The sequence below is a fragment of the Thermobia domestica genome, chromosome 17 (genome assembly GCF_964235325.1).
Source record: "Thermobia domestica chromosome 17, izTheDome1.hap1.1, whole genome shotgun sequence".
NCBI lineage: Eukaryota > Metazoa > Arthropoda > Insecta > Zygentoma > Lepismatidae > Thermobia > Thermobia domestica.
The window spans coordinates 160,129,131-160,148,303 of NC_137470.1; the positions used below are offsets into that span (position 1 = coordinate 160,129,131).

General features: G+C 36.7%; 1 protein-coding gene across 3 annotated transcripts in view; it reads right to left on the reverse strand.

The window, feature by feature from the left end:
* Positions 1-19,173, reverse strand: part of Fhos (Formin homology 2 domain containing) — a 792,187-nt gene that overhangs the window by 143,852 nt on the left and 629,162 nt on the right. For all 3 annotated transcript variants that reach the window (XM_081744509.1, XM_081744508.1, XM_081744510.1), the window contains 3 exons: positions 16,089-16,194; positions 11,108-11,314; positions 953-1,133 (listed from right to left, as the gene is read on the reverse strand). In XM_081744509.1, the coding sequence (XP_081600635.1) occupies positions 953-1,133; positions 11,108-11,314; positions 16,089-16,194 (494 nt within the window). The remainder of the gene's footprint in view (positions 1-952; positions 1,134-11,107; positions 11,315-16,088; positions 16,195-19,173) is intronic.

Below are 19,173 nucleotides of genomic sequence, written 5' to 3' on the forward strand. Positions count from 1 at the left end.
AAATCGATGCCTAAAGAAAATTCTAATGATAAGATAACCAGAAATAATTACCGACGAACAACTATTCGAAAGAACAAACCAACATCCAATAAGCGATCAAATTAAAAAAACGAAAATGGAACTGGATAGGTCATACTTAAGGAAGCAAGAGGGTGTCATAGAGAAGATAGCACTAGATTGGAACTCACAAGGAGCAAGAGGAAAAGACGACCCAAAAAACCTGGAAGAAAGCCGTAGAGGAAGAAACGATGGAAGGCGAGAAAAGTTAAGAAGAATTGAAGAAGCTAGCCATCGAGAGGACGAGATGGAAGGACTTAACTGCTATTCTGTTCCAAATGGAGCAAGAGTTAAATCAAGTAAGTCAATAAATCACTTAGAATGCAGGAAAATCATTTTCATGTTAAAGTATAGTGTGTTCACTCAATAGGAGTGCAGTTTGGCAAATGTCTTTGAAGTTCCCATGCTGAATTTTACAATAATATCCCTTTCTTCCTCCATTTTTCTTTTGACCACATTTGCGGTTGGAATGTCTTAACACCCACTATGTCTGTTCTTTCTTTCCAATATATGGCTAATATGAAACAGATGTCAGACAATGTAAGAACAAACAAGTTGGTCTTGGGAACAGGGAACCGGACACTAACTTGAAGGACAGCATTTGGAACTGTGGCAGTTAAGACTCCACGTGGATTTGACAAGCGGTTGTCAATTGTTTGAAATGAAGGGTCTGGTTGGCCATTTAGTTATTGGTGGTGTCTTCCCAAGATCCCTCGGACGATGACTTATTTATGGCACGAGCCACCACACGTAGAACGCGGCATTCTTTATATGCAAACTACATTCAGGTTGAAGAAACGAACTATACTTGTACTCACACATAAATAATTTTGAAAAAGAAACAGTATACGTAATTCTTGTTCTTGAAAAATACGCAACCTGTATCGAATCCTACCTCTGAACAACAGCCTCCATGCCCTGTTCCTCCAGTGCATCCACCTGATCGTAGTAAGTATCCTGATCTGGGATGCCATTCAGCGTCTTGTTAATCAGCGTCATGGCGTAGATCAGCAACTCCACATCCGCCGCGTCATAATCCTTCAGCAGCTTCATGATGTTACTCCAAGGAGGGGTTCCTAAAGAGAGTTTTGTATTATTACACTCAAATTTCACATAATTGCATTCAAAAGGTACACATTTAACCTCAGAAGATAGATATTTGCGATGAACAAGCATTGTGTCTGTGAGTTTGCCGGGAGCAATTCTGTTTTATTCTACCTCAACAGGATTCGGCTGTTCTTCCATCACGATTCAGGTTCATTCATCACTACCTACTTCTGTCTTTAGGGCATTAACGCGCGACCTGTAATATAGTCAGAACTGCAAGATGTGATCAAAAAGTACAGTAAATTTTGTTGCTCATTGCCATCTACTGATGTCGTATCCATTTCAACTAGTAAGCCCGGTAACCTAAAACTTTAGTACAACCAGTGTCAAGTTTGAACGAGTTGTAACAAGTAAGTTGGCTTCCAGAGGCAGAAAAGTGAGAACGTGTTAAGAGTGTCTGTCGCGCGCCAACGTTAAGTTTTGCTCTAAGCTGCAGAAAAGTGTCACAGAAGATCACGAAATGTCAAAATCAGTGTATGACCATAAACTGGCGGCATTAAAAACTGTTTACAAATGGTATGAGCGATTCAACAGCGACAAGAAGTCGGTTGAAAAGGAGCAACGATTGAGACATTATTGGACGTCAAAAACAGATGAAAACGTGCAGAAAGTGGCACAAATGATTTGTTCAAACAGGCGAGTGATTATTCAAGAGCCTTCATCTTGTATGGGCTCGTGCAAAGCACTGTAACTGCCGATTAAATGTGCAAATGGCTTCCTTCTTCACCACGAAAACGCGCCGTGCCACACTTTGCTTTTGATCCTCGAGTTTTTGGGCGAAGAAAATATTCCTGTCTGTCCACATTCACTGTGCTCTCCAGATATAGCAGCATGCAACTTCTGGCTCTTCCCAAAAATTAAAACCACGGTTAAGAGGCCTCATCCCGGCGAAATTAAAATACCGCTAATTTTACAGTAATTATGTAATTATCTATCTTCAAATAGGTAAAAGATAATTGAAATGCGGAACAAGAGCGCCCTAGACAATCTTATTTTGTGTGAGGTACCGTTATCACAAGTCACCTAGTGGCTTTCCGTTTCCAGCCGTTTAGAAACGCGAAAATAAATGCTGATTTTCAAAATGGCCAGAAATCGAAAGCCGATAAGTGGGTCGTGATAACGATATCTCATGTAAAATGATATTGTCTAGGGCGCTCTTGTTCCACATTTCGACTTCTTTTTTTATCTATTTGAAGATATCACATAATTACTGTAAAATTAGCAGTGTTTTAATTTCGCCGGGATGAAGCCTCTTAAAAAACGTTTTGACAGCATTCCTGACATTGAGAGGGCCACGACAAAGTAGTTGAACACCCTTCCAAAAGAAACCTTCCAGAAATGCTTTCAGTCATGGGTGGAACGTCGGGATAAGTGTATTGCTAGCCAAGGACAGTGCTTTGGATGAGATTAAATCAAATTCAATGTAAGGTTATTACTTTGTTTCTAATAACATTATTTACCGTATTTTTTTTATCACACCTCGTATTAACATCAAAGAAAGCATAATGAAAGGCATCATAATAAAAGTACTTTGTGAAAGGTCATTGAGAACCTTGTGCTCTATTATTACGTTTCTATACCTGTTACGATTAGTAATGTTAAACAGAAACTACCTTAAAGGAAGTCTGAAATGTAAGAAAATGATATTCACATATACAGTACAAACAAGAGAAAAATTAACTTGTCACTAAGAAGTTTAATACCACATTATACCATAAATAACCGAAATATTTTGTAGTAACGATCTTTAATTATCAATAAATAGAAAAATTTAAAACTTAATGAAAACTCATTTCTAAATTAGTGCTTATTGGTGGAAAACTTCTACTTTATGAAAAAAAAATAATAAGTACGAAAAGTACTTCAATTTCTTAATTATAACATGAATGAAGGATTGGTACATCACAGTTGAGTACAAGAACAATGTGCCAAATATACCGTACACTCATTATGAGGTATGGATTCTCTGTACAGTGTCTTTACTAACATTTTAAGTCTTCATTTGTAACTTTCATCATTACTTTTTAAGTTGATAGGCTCGTAATAGTCTATCCACATTTTTGTACTCAGAATGTATGTTCCTTACGCACATATCTACATATTAATGTATTCTTCACCACGCGTACAATATGTACAGTGTTGTTCAAAAAACCTGGCCCTCCACCTCTCATTCGAAAGCCCTGTATGCTAACCCGTAGTTGGAATTAAATCAAACAAATGTTAATTTGCTTTGGCCAATTGAGATCTTTATTTGGAGCTAAATAATTAGAATTCCCTACATGTAGCTGCCAGAATTTGGTATTTTAAAGCAAGTTGGTTCGCCAACACAACAATTTTGAACAAAAATGTATGTGCGAACTGCTGAACAAAATATAAATACATACATAGATTCATAAATAAAGCACAAAATATCCAAGCATTAATCATAACTCTCAAATTTCATCGTGAACTAGATGGGTGACTAGAGGACTAGAGACCAGTTATGTTCATGGGTGACAAGATGTCCTTTTCTTTTTGGTCCTCTATAATAATTTTATTAGAAGGTTTTGGGCATTTCATATAGACGAAAGTAACCTAAAATTATGTGAATATTCTTCTTTCTTCTCTTTCAAATCAATTATTGAATTGTATTATGGATTAAGTTTAAATTTGAAACAAAGGAAAATGCAAGAATTTTCTCAAAGTTGATACTTATAAAATGCGGATCATTAGATCTATATAAATAAAAATGAAAGTAACTATGTTTGTTACTTTATAACTCTTGAACCACCCAATCCATCTCCATCAAATTTTCAACATAGATGAATATCAGGCCTGGGATGTTTTTTATCGTTTCACCTTGACGGTGCAGCTTACAGGGGTGGAAGAGGGAGCGGAAGATATATAAAAAATGTTCGAAAATTACTGATATTAGTATCGAATTCATAGTTTTCTGGGTCGCTGAGACAAACAGTGACGCTTCCAATGCCGTTTAAATCCAAATTTACCCCTTTATGTCCAAAATGAAGCGTATTCTCCCCGAGGCAAGAACGTGTATTATGCTAGTAACAAATAATCTTCAATTATTCAGGGCATCTCTGTTTTACAACACCTATACCTCTCCTCTCAGTTTCCTAGTGACTGTGGTGTTGCGGATGCAGGATTTCCATCATTGTCTTGTGCGTTTGTCAGAGTATTACGAAAACTTTACAAATCTAAACAAATAATTTTAAAAAGTTAACTTGTGTTCTAAGAATTCACAAGAACAATTACCTACAATTTTACTCGTAATATTGATACGGAAAATTTTCTTTTTTTTTTCAAATAGTCAGCTAGCTTTCACTCTTGGTGCAAGAGGCGCCTCGTAATTGGAAGAGCACGATTTTTTCACGTGTTTATCAACTGATGTTAACAAGAAATGCTTTAGGAAACACACCATAAAGTTCGTACAAAGGAAAGGAAAAGTAGCGTATTAGTCTTTTTTACAAAGTGCGGTCACCACATAAGTTTGATTTTTTATACTACAAAAAAAAAAAAAAAAAAAAAACTCTACAAGATGGTAGAAAATACAATGTGATTTCCTAATACAGGAACACAAGATGAAAAGCCATTTCTAGCAGAAGCATCGACGAATCGGACGAATTTTGGAAGTGCCTTTTTATATATAACAAGATGACTAGTGTGGGGCCGCGGTGGCTCAGTGGTAGAGCGTTCACCTCTGGTGCTTGGGGTTCCAGGTTCGATCCCAGCCTCCGCCAAGTAAACTTTGTGGTGGATAAACACCGTGTGCGTGGGTTTTCTGGGGGTTCTCCCGTTTCCTCCCACCATTTTATTCATTACTTATCGTCACCGTATCCTTTAGCTTAACCGGCATAAACGTGGGACGTAAAACTGAAAGGATGACTAGTGCGACATTGCTAAGATATAAGATACACATAGACCTTTATAACGAATCTGCTCAGGGGTGGATTTAGAATTTTAATTTTGGGTAGGCCCGCTCCCTCGCTTAAGGATACATATACACATTGGATTGATTAATGACAGTAGGAAATTACTTTTACAGCAGTGGTTGATGCTATTTGTTAAATAATTATCTACCATTAATATAAATAGTGGAAAATATATTTACTCTTTATCGTATCTTTTAGCGTTTATATATTTTTCAAAATTTTTGGGTAGGTCCGTGTCTACCCGGCCTACCTGCTAAAGCTGCCACTGAATCTAATCCAGCTGCGAACTAGTGGCTGAACGTAATTATCCCATATTCCACAATGGTTACTTATAGGTTGCATATACATATTGTGCAAGGGCAGTCAAAGAGTTCCTGGAATATTGTTACAGTTTTGGCATTTATGATGAAATCACAGTGGTCCTTAGGTTACCTAATTATGAATTTGACAAGCGTTAACAAGTCATAACAGACAGTGTACGAAAAATGTAGCTGACCGGAAAAGTGTGTGGTGATCAGTTGGAGCAATTTCACAGAACGAGCAACGCGCAAACATCAATTTCATGTGCAAACTTGGAGAAAATGTGCTTCAGAAACTTTGATAGTCTTAAGAATAGTTTAGCACCATCGGATATTTGCCTCTTCCTAAAGCTAAACATTGACCTAAAAGGTGTCTGTTTCGCAACCGTAGAGGGATCAAAACAAAAACGCGACGGCTTGTCTTCGGAAGATACCAAAAGAGGAATTTCGTAGGTCTTTCCAGCAATCTTGGCAGCGGTGGAGCAAGTGTGTGTGTTCCGAAGGTACCTAAACGGCGTGACAAGCATCTTGCCATTTGAAGGCGGCGCTCCAAATTCCCTTTAAATGCTGCTAGCAAATGAGAATCCAGCGGTATTGCCACGTTTATTTTGTACACATCCACGTCTATCCTCTGCCACCTGATCGCACTGTAGTTCATCTGCTTAGCCATAACCACACCCCTTTACAACTTGGCAACGTCGCGTCAGAGCTTGCGTTTTATTCGTTTAGCTGAAATGCCAAGATGTTTGTCACAGGCTTTAGTTTCAAGGCGATTAAGTAAACGTGTACTTCTAATATTGTGGTAATAAAGAGCTACAACACAATTTCGGGAACTTTTAGACTTCCCCTTGTACATGCAATTTATCAGCGGCGGCTGGTACTATATGTTGCATGGTTGTGCAACCGGATATTTTTTAATACTAAAACTATTTTTAAGTATTAATGTAGTGTATTAGTAAAAAATAAACCTCTGCTCTTGAGCGCAAAACAGTATTGATGCATTTCTGAAAAAAAGTCAATTAAAAAACGGAAAGAAAGAGAGAGATTTATATTTCCGGTGGCAGCGAACGTTGCCACTGGAAGCAGTAACATTGAGCATATGGCAGCGAGCTCCTATCTCTTAACATGGGGAAGTGGATTTATTCTTGCATCGCTCCTATCTTCCCCTATTGGTCTCATGCGGTTGCCTTTCTTACCGCAACTGGTCAGCTTCTGTAATAGTTACGAATTCCTCCGCTTAGCAGCGCTTGACTCAATTGATAGGGTGAGCGAGATACAGACGCTTGGAAGAAAGAAGTTATTCACAAAACAAACTCGCAAAGAACAAATATAAGTCTGGTGGTAGCAGGGACGGATCCAGGCTGAAAGTTTGGGGGGCGGTCGTTCGAAGTCAATAGATTTTATTTAACATTTATAATACAAAGGTGAAAATTCTTGGGATAAGATTTATTTTTTAAAAAAATCCTATTCTGGGGGATCGATCGAGTCTCGAAGAAGAAAATGTCGTACTACTGGTCTAATTCCTAGCTCTGTGTCTTTCGTGCACATGATTCTGTGTTCGATTTCCGGCGGAGAGCATAAATTAATATCAAATCATTCACTTCCAATACTCATCTGTCTTCTTTAGCCTAATTTGCTGGAATGTTAAACTACTTTATTATTATTTTTTTTCCATTTTCGAAGGAAAACATCTTAGATTTCATGTTTCATTACAGACAAAAATACGTGGTTTCTGAAAATGGACTTTTTGTACCGTATATTTACACAAAGAAATGCTAACAAAATGCATATTGTCGGAGGAGAGAGGTGTTTCTGGACTCTAAAGAAAATAAAGCGAAAAATATTTGCGGTAGCGATGCTTTCTATTCAGAGAAACTTGGCGAGCAGCATTTCAGATTTCAATAATGTCATAGAAAAATGTGAAGCCCAAAAGATGGAAGAGAAGATGGACCTTCCATTCTAAAATAATGCATAGTTTATATAATTAAATACTTTTGTTTAACTGCGTGCATGCAATTTTCTTGCTTTTTTTCTTCTTTTCGGATTAACGCCATCATCCATGGTTTACAGCACATACTATATATTCGATTTATCTCGTGTTCAATAACATCAGTGTAGAGGTTTTGTATATAAATAGTGTATAAACGTACATTGATAGTACATTAAATCAATATTAGAGAAATAATTTAATCAATAACATACAAATAGAGCTTAAAAGACTTTCCTCTTCATATTTCCTGAATATTTTTGGATAAGACTCAAGAATGCTGGGGGAGGGGAACACTTGCGCGTACCTACATACCTTTATATTGCAACATTGCAACCGGTGCTTGTACAGACCACGAGCCGCTACTGCAATTTATAGCTGTTATATATAGTGTATATAAACAACTCGGGCAAAAATAATGGTACGGGCCACTTCGGTAAAATTGAGTTACTAAATGGATTGGGTTGGGATGAACCGCAGAACAGTATGTAGGTAGTCTACTTTCGGAAATGTACCTGTAGATGGTAGGGATGTGTCATTGCATTGTATCGCATGGGAATCTTGAACCTTCTTTCCCAGTCATCTCAAAAGTTAGAAAATGTGATATACCATTACGTTTTCCGAACCGACCATATATACGTATACAGGGTGATTACAATTAAAGTTCCACTTTCAAAATGCTGTAAAAAAAAAAAAATAGAACCACTGGTCAAATTTGAACTGAGGGAAAACGGTATGGCATAAAAACAAAGGAGTTCCAAAGTGTATCAATAGATGGCGGTGTAAGCGGCATAACGAAAGTGGATTCGACTGCAAGTGACATTTTGAATCGAAATACAACGCTTTGCCATGCGTCGCATATTAAGCCAACTGTACTGTTCAATGTGCATGATTATTTCGTTTTTTTTTTTTTTAACGACAAAAATGACTTCCAAATCATTTAACAGTTGTCACACTGTTAGGCCCGTTACACAGTCAAGCGGAGCTCCGCGCTCCGTCTTCCGACATTCGTGCTACGTGTGTGTGCTTACACAGTCATCCGTAGCTACGCGCTACGCGTTACGTGATTACATCACACAATTCTCCTCAGTCAGTGTTGCGAGTCAACATGAGTAAGATCGAAACGACAATAGTGGCTTCTTATTATCTCTGTAAGAAGAGAAAACGAAGAACACAGAAAAGTAGGCGGTTCCAAAGTCACCCCTTAGTTACTCAAAGAAGTATGAATGGAGCTTTAGTGACTCTTTATGTAGGTTTGCGAGAAGGTTAAAAAAAGTTCAATTATTTTCGCATGTCAGTCCGGTCGTTAAGATGAATTAATTGGAAAAGTTGCGAATCTCACGATTTTTGTATTCTACGCAAGCGGGATCCCATAAACATGGTCTTAATTCAACCTCTGTAATAAGTCTTTCTGGATATATCTCCATTTTGGTTTTGCTACTATGCACCTTGCTCTTTACATTTTAAAGGGAAGTGGCTGCTCCGCGCGCGGAGTTCCACGTGACTATGTAAGCACCCATTTGCTCAATGGCCCTATCCGCCTCGCGGAGGACGGAGCGCGGATAGGGCCACGCGGAAGCTTCCGCGTGACTATGTATGTACCCATAAGAAACAATAGAACAATCTTGCCACGCGGGACTCCGTGCGCGGAGCTCCGCGTGACTGTGTAACGAACCTTAGTGGAAAGCCCATTTACCACGCCAAGGTCGTACCACATTGGCGATCCTTCACTGAGAGACTCACGACAAGGTGCTCAGATCCAATACAAAGACACGACGTTCCCTGTGTTTTTATAGTAAATGCAATGTGTCATGTGCATGAGTGTCTTTTAATTTGCATAGTTTGTCGCTTATAGCGCCATCTATTAATACACTTTGGAACTTTTTTCTTATGCCATACCGTTTTCCCTTTCTTCAAGTATATTCGGTTCAATTTTGAAGTCATTCTGACCAGTAGTTCTTTTTTTACAGCATTTGAAAGCGGGACTTTAATTACAATCACCCTGTGCACTCATATCCAAAACGATTGTCGCATATCTATAACTGTCTTCTTGTAAGAATATAATTTGATAATGATTTTGCACGGTACTTTTAATACTGATACTATGTGTATAATCGGGAAATGTATATTTGTGGTAAATTTCATAGGAAAAGAATTATAAATACGAAAATTAGAATGAGTAAAACAAAATGTTGCTAAATGGACAAGAAAGTTTTATTTTCGTTTTATTGGTCTTATTTACTGCTCTTTTGACATGAAATTTGCCACATACATGTCTTTGCCGATTATACACATACTAACATTATAAAAAATACCGAGGGAATTCGTTATCAAATTATATTCATACAAGAACATATTTGTAGACATGCGACAATAATTTTGGACATGACTGTACATGTACATATACATACATATGAATACATATATGTACTATAATATAATATAATATATATAGCAAATGTTTATTTTTCCGTAATATCTTGCTCAAGGGATTCAGAAACCGAACCGAAACATCCCTTTTGAGTACACCATTGATCAAAGATATTTTCGTTTAGCCTTCCTGACTACAACAATCAATACACAGTGGATACTTACGAAAAATAATTGAGCGCGAATGCACCACGGTTAATTATTTTTTCGCGGCACTCGCAGATAATCGAGGCTTTACTGTATTTAGAAGGAAAAGTTGATCACTGATTTGCAGAGAACAAAGGTTATGAGATTTCGGAAACTAAATTTTGAAGGAAATCTTTGCTGGATAGTGAAAGGAACAAACGATATTACAATGTGAAAACTTATAATCTGTATACGCCACTAAATATCATACATGTAAATAAGATTAATAATATAAGATGGGGCACCACACATTGGTCGCTTAGGAAATATGCTACGGGTAAATAGAATTACCTGAACGGGAGGGTAAAACAATATCTTAGACAAGTTAGCAAGCAATTCCGACTAAATTATTCTGCCACAGAATCAGATCCACAGGTAGCTTTGGTTCCAGTGGCAATAAACATTCGCTTTTGAAGCCACAAAATCGGTTAGTTGTACCTTCACGTCACAGTTTCTAATGTTAAAGTTACCTAAACTAAAGGTCAGTGCCCGATTTACGTTTGATGGGGTCCCTAAGCTATTAAAAGGGGTCCTTTATATGTCAAGCTTTATTTTTCAGCGACAAAATGTCCCCGTTTTTAGGTTAAAGTATATATGCTAATTTATGGATCTAATGGAAACAAGGGCCCATTACAAGCAGGGCTGGTACACGGGGGCTTCAGTATAAGTGGAGCTGGATAACAGGGGCCTCATTACAAGTGGGGCTGAGAAATAGAGCCATATTACTTGCTTCATAAAGGCCTAGTACATAACAATACAAAACACCATTATAGTATGTGTGTTTTATTTCATTTGCTTTTTCTTATCATTTTGAAATTACATTACAATAAGTTTATCTTTAATTTTTTTGGGGCCCCCAAGCAAGTGGGGCCCTAAGCTATAGCTTATTTAGCTTATACGTAAATCCAGCATTGCTAAAGGTGTACTCAAAACAAACACCTACATTGCAAATCTCACCGAGAACATTTCGGCGAAGATCTTTTGCCTTCCTCAGTGTAGAACTTTTTTGCCGAAATTTTCAAGGTGAGATTTGCAATGTAGATACCTTTGCTCAGAGATTATTTTAGTATTTACTATACATCCTACCAAATCATTAGACAGGTCAAAGTTACCTCTTGAGTTATCCACTGCATTCACAGCCTTAATAAGTAGGAGACAGTTGGATTCCACATATTCTACGAACACGAGAAGCAACTTCAGCGCAGTCTTCACAACCAGTCGGAACTTATTGGAGATGAGAGAGTAGAGCCACTGCACAGTTGGGTTATGCTCCATCACACCATTCATTCCATCCACATAGAGCATCACTTGACCAAGAGCTAAAACGAAAGTACAAACATTGTACAGAATAACATCTCTCTGTACGAGTTAATGGGTTTGAAGATGTCAAATGTCTACAAAAGAAAGGCGAAACATTCTCACAAATTAAAACAAACACTATACCAGCTTCACGGACATCAAATTGTATCTAATGTGGCAAACTTTACTCGGAAAATGATTGAATTATTTTGTAAGAAAACAAAATGGAGATGAAATGAGCTTGAGTCAATACAAAGTGCAGTAGCCAGTTTCTTACCTACCTAAATTGACAGAAATACACACAGATATAACGTTACATAAAATAAAGGGAATATGTTTTGCAAATCAGTACTTTTGATGAATATCAGGCATTTTTATTACTTGGGATACAAAAAAAGTAAGAAATGTTTGTTTTAACAAGGAGAAAGTTCAATAAACGCACATTACATTATTAACCTAGAACACGAACAAAACAATCAAAACGTAGAAAATAACTTAACACGAACTACTTCAACACATTTACGAATAATTGCTCTAGGCAGTAAATTTTAATATTTCTTCCTTTTTCATGTGCACTTCATCTTGCTTCTTACGTTAATATAACGAACGTGTCATATTTGTTGTTTCAAGAAATAATTCACGAATTCTTCGAAGCACATCCAAGTGATTGTAATGTGTAAGCACTTAATAAAATAAATTCAATGAGATTTAAGAAGAGATTATATTAAGGAAAACGTTCTAAAATTAAGGAAAGAAGACTTTTAAAAAGTTTATAATTTCTTCATATATATATTTCTAGTTTTTAACAACTTTGAAGTTGTAGAGAAATTTGATTATTTGCAAAACGTTTTAGAGGCAATCTTTGCTATAATCATTATAGTGAATAGCTATATGACATAGTTTGTTAGTGTTTTTCACGTAAACTAGGGTTTCGACGAACATGAACTAACCTCTTTGATTAATGTTTTCAATTTATTTTTTCAAATTCGAACGCGAAGAATTGGGTCCAGTCAGATTGATGTATGTTTGAATTGGTGATGCGTGGTTAGTGCATCGTCCCCGAATGCCATTACTTGTATCTCAATCAAGAAGCTATTCGGTTGCTCGGTAGTGTAAAGCTAGGTTGCCATGTTGCAAAGATCTTGTAGCTGTCATTAAAAAAAAAATCTTGCAACCCTACAATATTTCTCCATGTAAACATAGTCTTGAAAGGGACATGCAACAATTTTTTCATCTCGCAAGGAGTCAACCCATGTGCAACTTTCTGGGTCGTTTTGCTTGCTACATGCTATGGCCCTCACACTGACATAAAGAAAAAAAAAGTTTCACAGCTTCCAAAACGACGGATTCTTTTGGACAGGGAGGGGAAGCGCGCCAAAGTACACGTTTTTAACGAGGAGGTTCATTATTTGTCCACTAGAGTGCGATGCTGCATGTGTGAAGATAACTTTCTTACTTTTAGAAAGTTATACTGTATAAACAGTAAATAGAAAGATGGGGTTGCAAGATTTTTTTAATGACAGCTACAAGACTCTCGCAGCATGACAACCTAGCTTTAGGTTAAAACCAACAATTATGTGAGTGATCCTACTGGGAATAAAATCTATAATGAATACAGAATAATGCTCCTTGAAGTTTTGCTAATTTCTTTTTTATGCATTATTTACAGTACACAACCATCATAACTGACTACATTATTTTTCTTATTGAAAACGGTACAATTCAAAGCCAACGGCCTAGCAATGGTGGTCCGCCAGTTCTCATAAGCTTATCAAAGTCAATCAGCGCTGGGTCTGGTCAGTGCTTAGATACATACTCGTTCTGGAAAACCAGATGTTGTTAGTATGTTGGTTTTCCTCCCACATCATGATTAGTTGAATTAAAGAAGTATCGAACTCCAGCCAAGAAAACAAGAAACTATAGACATCAACCACGATGAAACTCACAATTCTGTTCTAAGCAAAATAATCACAGTAGAAGACCGATATAACGCGGTTGCTGGATACATGCTTTACTCCCGCGTTATAATCTTATAGCGATATATCGAAATGCGACCGTAGAAGTGACAAAAATTAATCTATCCCGTTTCATGTGCGAAATACTTTGGAATGCTGGAGTCATGATCAATTAGGATTATAGTGAAAACGGGTAAAATTGTACTGCAGAACATCTTTTTGCAATTTTTTAAAATTGTTTTAACTCTCTTCCACGTTATATTCGAATCTGCATAGGACCCAGAGTGTTCATATATTTGAACAGTCATAATTATATATAACTATGTGGAATTAGGGATACTGCTACTATATGTTACAAAGGATGGTGCACAGTAATGCAAAATGTAAAGAAGTATTTTATATACGTGTTATTTACATGTGAATTATTGCAATTACTTTGGAAAGTTCTGATAATAATGTCACTTTATTCACCACCTAACTTGTTGGTAGGAGAATTTTATTCCAAAGCATTAAATAAAGGAATTACCCCATCTCCAGGATTTTGCACCTTGCTTCAGTGGTGCCCACCCCCCTCATGTCCATGACGCACCCCCCTCAATTGTCTATCCGTAGGTGTTCTTCCACGAAAAAAAATCTTTTCGATTAATTTTTAAACCCCCTCAAACATATTTATATAATTTTAACCCCCCAAATATTTCAATGACGCAGTCTGCGTCATAACCCCCCCCCTTGTGCGCACCCCTGCCCTGCTTTGACCTTATGTAGAATCACCTCACAGCCATTCTAAAAGGAAATCTGAAGCATCTTTATGAAAATAATTTGTTCTTTATCTCTGTTCCAAAAACGATTTTTAGCAGACTATCTTCAGTATGCTATGTAGTCTCGGTCCTTATTTATCTACAGTGTTAACCCCTTGCGTTCCAGTAATATCCATGTGGATGTCATAAAATACTCTATTGCAAAATACCAGTGACAATGTGGATGTCATGAAAACGTATACCTTGCTAACGGTCGTACTAATCCTGGAGATGATGAAATCTGTTAGTGGGTGCAAGGCAAGACTTAGTTCTACTATTTCTCCTTAGATGACTAGCGTACCAGTGATATCCATGTGGATGTAATGAAAACGTATCCTTTATTAAGAATCGTATTAATCCTGGAGATGATGAAATTTTTTAGTGGGTGCAAGGCAAGACTTAGTTCTACTATTTCTCCTTATATGACTAGCGTACCAGTGATATCCATGTGGATGTCATGAAAATGTATCCTTTATTAAGAATCGTATTAATCCTGGAGATGATGAAATTTGTTAGTGGATGCAAGGCAACACTTAGTTCTACTATTTCTCCTTAGATGACTAGCGTACCAGTGATATCCATGTGGATGTCATGAAAATGTATCCTTTATTAAGAATCGTATTAATCCTGGAGATGATGAAATTTTTTAGTGGGTGCAAGGCAAGACTTAGTTCTACTATTTCTCCTTATATGACTAGCGTACCAGTGATATCCATGTGGATGTCATGAAAATGTATCCTTTATTAAGAATCGTATTAATCCTGGAGATGATGAAATTTGTTAGTGGATGCAAGGCAACACTTAGTTCTACTATTTCTCCTTAGATGACTAGCGTACCAGTGATATCCATGTGGATGTCATGAAAATGTATCCTTTATTAAGAATCGTATTAATCCTGGAGATGATGAAATTTTTTAGTGGGTGCAAGGCAAGACTTAGTTCTACTATTTCTCCTTATATGACTAGCGTACCAGTGATATCCATGTGGATGTCATGAAAATGTATCCTTTATTAAGAATCGTATTAATCCTGGAGATGATGAAATTTTTTAGTGGATGCAAGGCAAGACTTAGTTCTACTATTTCTCCTTATATGACTAGCGTACCAGTGATATCCATGTGGATGTCATGAAAATGTATCCTTTATTAAGAATCGTATTAATCCTGGAGATGATGAAATTTTTTAGTGGATACAAGGCAAGACTTAGTTCTACTATTTCTCCTTATATGACTAGCGTACCAGTGATATCCATGTGGATGTCATGAAAATGTATCCTTTATTAAGAATCGTATTAATCCTAGAGATGATGAAATTTGTTAGTGGATTCAAGGCAAGAGTTAGTTCTACTATTTCTCCTTAGATGACTAGCGTACCACTGATATCCATGTGGATGTCATGAAAACGTATACCTTATTAACGGTCGTACTAATCCTGGAGATGATGAAATTTGTTAGTGGATGCAAGGCAAGACTTAGTTCTACTATATCTTCTTAGTGACAAGCACCGTACTGACAGAATAGAAAAAAATGTTTTATCTCAGTACATTGCAGGCCTAAGGGAGCATTCAATTGGGTGAGGCACGTGTTCCTTTTGAGGTACAATTGGCAACTTCGGGATCGTATTTTGAGACCGAAAAAAACTGTCTTTGATCTCCGGTCAGTGTTGCCAACCTAAAACAGCATAAAAATACCTTCAGAACATCAGCATTTCCCTTTTTCGCTTCAAATGTTCCCCATGTATTTTTTTTTAATCAGTAGTGTGAATGTTTTCCTCGTGCGTGCATAATAACTATGCACTGTATAACGGTCTAGACAGTCTTTTAACGAAAACCTAGTATTACAGCACGCACATAGGAAAATTACACCTGGAACGCAAGGGGTTAAATCCAACTGGAATATAATTAAAGATAATAGAAACTTCTATGGTCAGGATTACGAGCGATTATAATAAATGTCACTTATCAAGTTACTTCACTACTTGCAAGTTATACTTAAAAAAAACTTATCACCTTATTCTAATATTACCTATACAGGAATACTTACCTCTAAGGATGTAATTTTGATAATTTTGATCAGCCTCTGAGCCAACTTTAATTAGACAAGCTAAACCGTCATTCTGAACAAACTCATGTACAAGGTCCTTGTCTTCCTGTAAGGCAGAAAGAAATATAAAATCGTGACAAGTGCATTGGGAAGTAAAATAATCAACTGTAGCCAAAGCTTTTAGTTTTGGTTGCATATAACTGAAAGAACAGTATATGATTCTTCACAAAAAAAAAAAAAAAAAAAAAAAAAAAATAATAATAATAATAATAATAATAATAATAATAATAATAATAATAATAATTCACACAATTCATTAAACTTAACAGAATATTGTTTACACTACATTTATCTAACGTATGAAAGTGTTAATAGGAAGTAAAAAAAAAAAAGGACGTACTGGTTTACTTTTGCCGCACCACTAGAAAGAATTGCTGGGGGGAAAATGTGATTTTTTCACTAATTTCCCTCTTATTGTCCCTTAAAATGTTTCCGCTGGGCGGCATGAAAATATCTCACTTGGCATAGATAAAATTCAAGGCGGCACCAGAAGTAATAGTTGAAAATTTAAAATTCTTTTATGATTTGATTATAAATACGGCTTCCGGATGTGTGGCATAAAAAAGTACAGTACAAAAACACAACCTAACATGTGCTAGGTGGCCACTAAAAGCACGAATGCTATTTAACCGAGCCAGAGCAAGGCAAATCTTGTGGGCCTATGTGGTAGCGTGAGGGTGCGTCTGAAGAGAGCAGGAGCGTCAGCGATGGTCAGTATGCGCGTAAGCGACAGTAGTGAAAAGATGCGGGTTTTGGCAAAGATACGAGTTTCAATTGCTCTTTTCATGGTTTCATACTAGTAACGCTCCAATTGTAAATATAAAATACAGGTTCTGTACACTGTGCAGAAATATACCACCGGTGGTATATAGTATCTAATAGAGTTATCTTTCATATGCATTCACTTATTTTGTCCGTCGGAAAGCACCTGTAATGATTTTACACTAGTAACTCTACACTTGTAAACCTCAAATACAGCTGTACTACTCTGTATTTAGTTCTGTCGCGTGCAGAAATTTGTTCCTTATAAACGTCTCTTTTCATGCAAAGTATTGAATTTTACCTGTAAATCTTTCAAAATGTGGTGTGCCAAAACTACACCAGCACCAAAAGGAAACTAGATTCTTACGGGCACCAACTGCATATCGTCTGAACGAAAGGATATTAAGCATCATGAAAGTCGACTTGACCCTTATCAACCCTTATCATCAGCAATTATAAGAAAACAAAGAGTTAGTATATGATTTTTTTTTTTTTTTTGCTCACAGAAACAAAATGAACTACATTTATCATATGATAGAGATACATTTTATTGATGGCGTATTTGGGAAATGGAATCGGAAGTTAAGCATATTTTTTTGACGCATTAGAAACCGCCTAAACTAGCGTTTATTAAGATGAAATAAACTGAAATCTTTAGCTTAAAAAGCGGTAAACTTTAGGCTAGGCAAACTAGATAACTGCCTCAGATCTTAACCTTGGTGGGGATCTTGTTTAGGGGACGAAATGGTACACTCTGAGGACACAAGACATGAAAAATATTGTCCCGTATATCTAGGGTTGCCATAATTTTTTGATCCAAAATACGGACAGACCTTAAAATGACGACATATCAAAGATACGTTGCCCAAACACACACACACACACACAAAAAATGAAATCTTTAAGTTTTACGTCCCGCGGTTATGCCGGTTAGGCTAAAGGAGACGGTGATGATGAGGAATGAATGAAATGGTGGAACGAAGACAGTGGAAGGAAACGGGAGAACCCACGCACACGGTGTTTGTCCACCACAACGTTCACTTAGCGGGACCTGGGATCGAACCCGGGACCTCAAGCAACAGACGTGAACGCTCTACCACTGAGCCACCGCGGCCCCCAAAACACAAATATTTTGAAAATTCTTGCCTAAAAATCACCTTTTTCTGTTATCACACAATTGTTTACTGCAATATTTAAAGCACTATTGGAAACTAACATGTTTTAGAATCTTTTTTTCATTAATACAAATATAATAAATCATTCCATTAAATTACGTATATTAAATTTAGCCAAAAGAGCCGTGGATGGACAAATCATACACTTTTCAGAAACATAACCTATTTTATTAATAGTAACTAAAATGTAAGTTATTATGAAAACACAATTCTTTTCACCCTAGATTTTAGCGATTCCCAACTCGGAAACTTTCGGGAAGCTCCAAAAACTGTCAAAAACGGACATTCTCCTATTTCATGGTTTGTACGATACGGACACGAACCTCAAAATACAAACAGTCCGTACAAAATACGGACATATGGCAACTCTACGTATATCGCTTTTGAATGTATCAATTCCATTTTTTTTTAACAATATAGAAAACAATTGACCATAGTTAATTATTGGACGATTTAAGTGGCAACGTGTGTGTTCTTTACTTTTTTTTTGTTTCTCACTGCACCTGACTTTATTCTACAACTTGTCACTACTTGCCAGTTCGCATTGAAAGGATGAGTTCGAGAAATTTGTGTAGTTGCAGTTCGTCCATTTCCCTTCTAGGTCTGTCTATTTTCTGAGATCAAAGTAAGTCCTGTTTTAGAATCTTATTAACGTTAAACAGGATAAGACATATGCGAAGCGAAAGAACTTATTAAGATGATCAAAATTATACCGATCAAACTTATCCTTTGGAGGATTAATTGATTCCAAAAACGGCTTCTTTATATCTCGCAATTTGTGCTCTAATATCTGTCGACAGATAGACGGACGGACATAACCGTTTATAAGACTTCCGATACTTATGTATAGCATAGTTTGGAAGTCTAATAAAAAGTAGAGTAAGGTTAAAGAGATACACGTGGCAATTTTACTATTGGTACAAATCTCATTTGAGACGTTGGACATAAAGTCATGAAATCTGTTACATAGGGGTTCTAATTTTATGTAAATCTATCATAAAGAATAAAACAGAAAGGTCAATATAAGTGAGTTCTTAATTACAATACCATAGATAAGACTAATCATGATTTACATTTCTTTCGTAAAA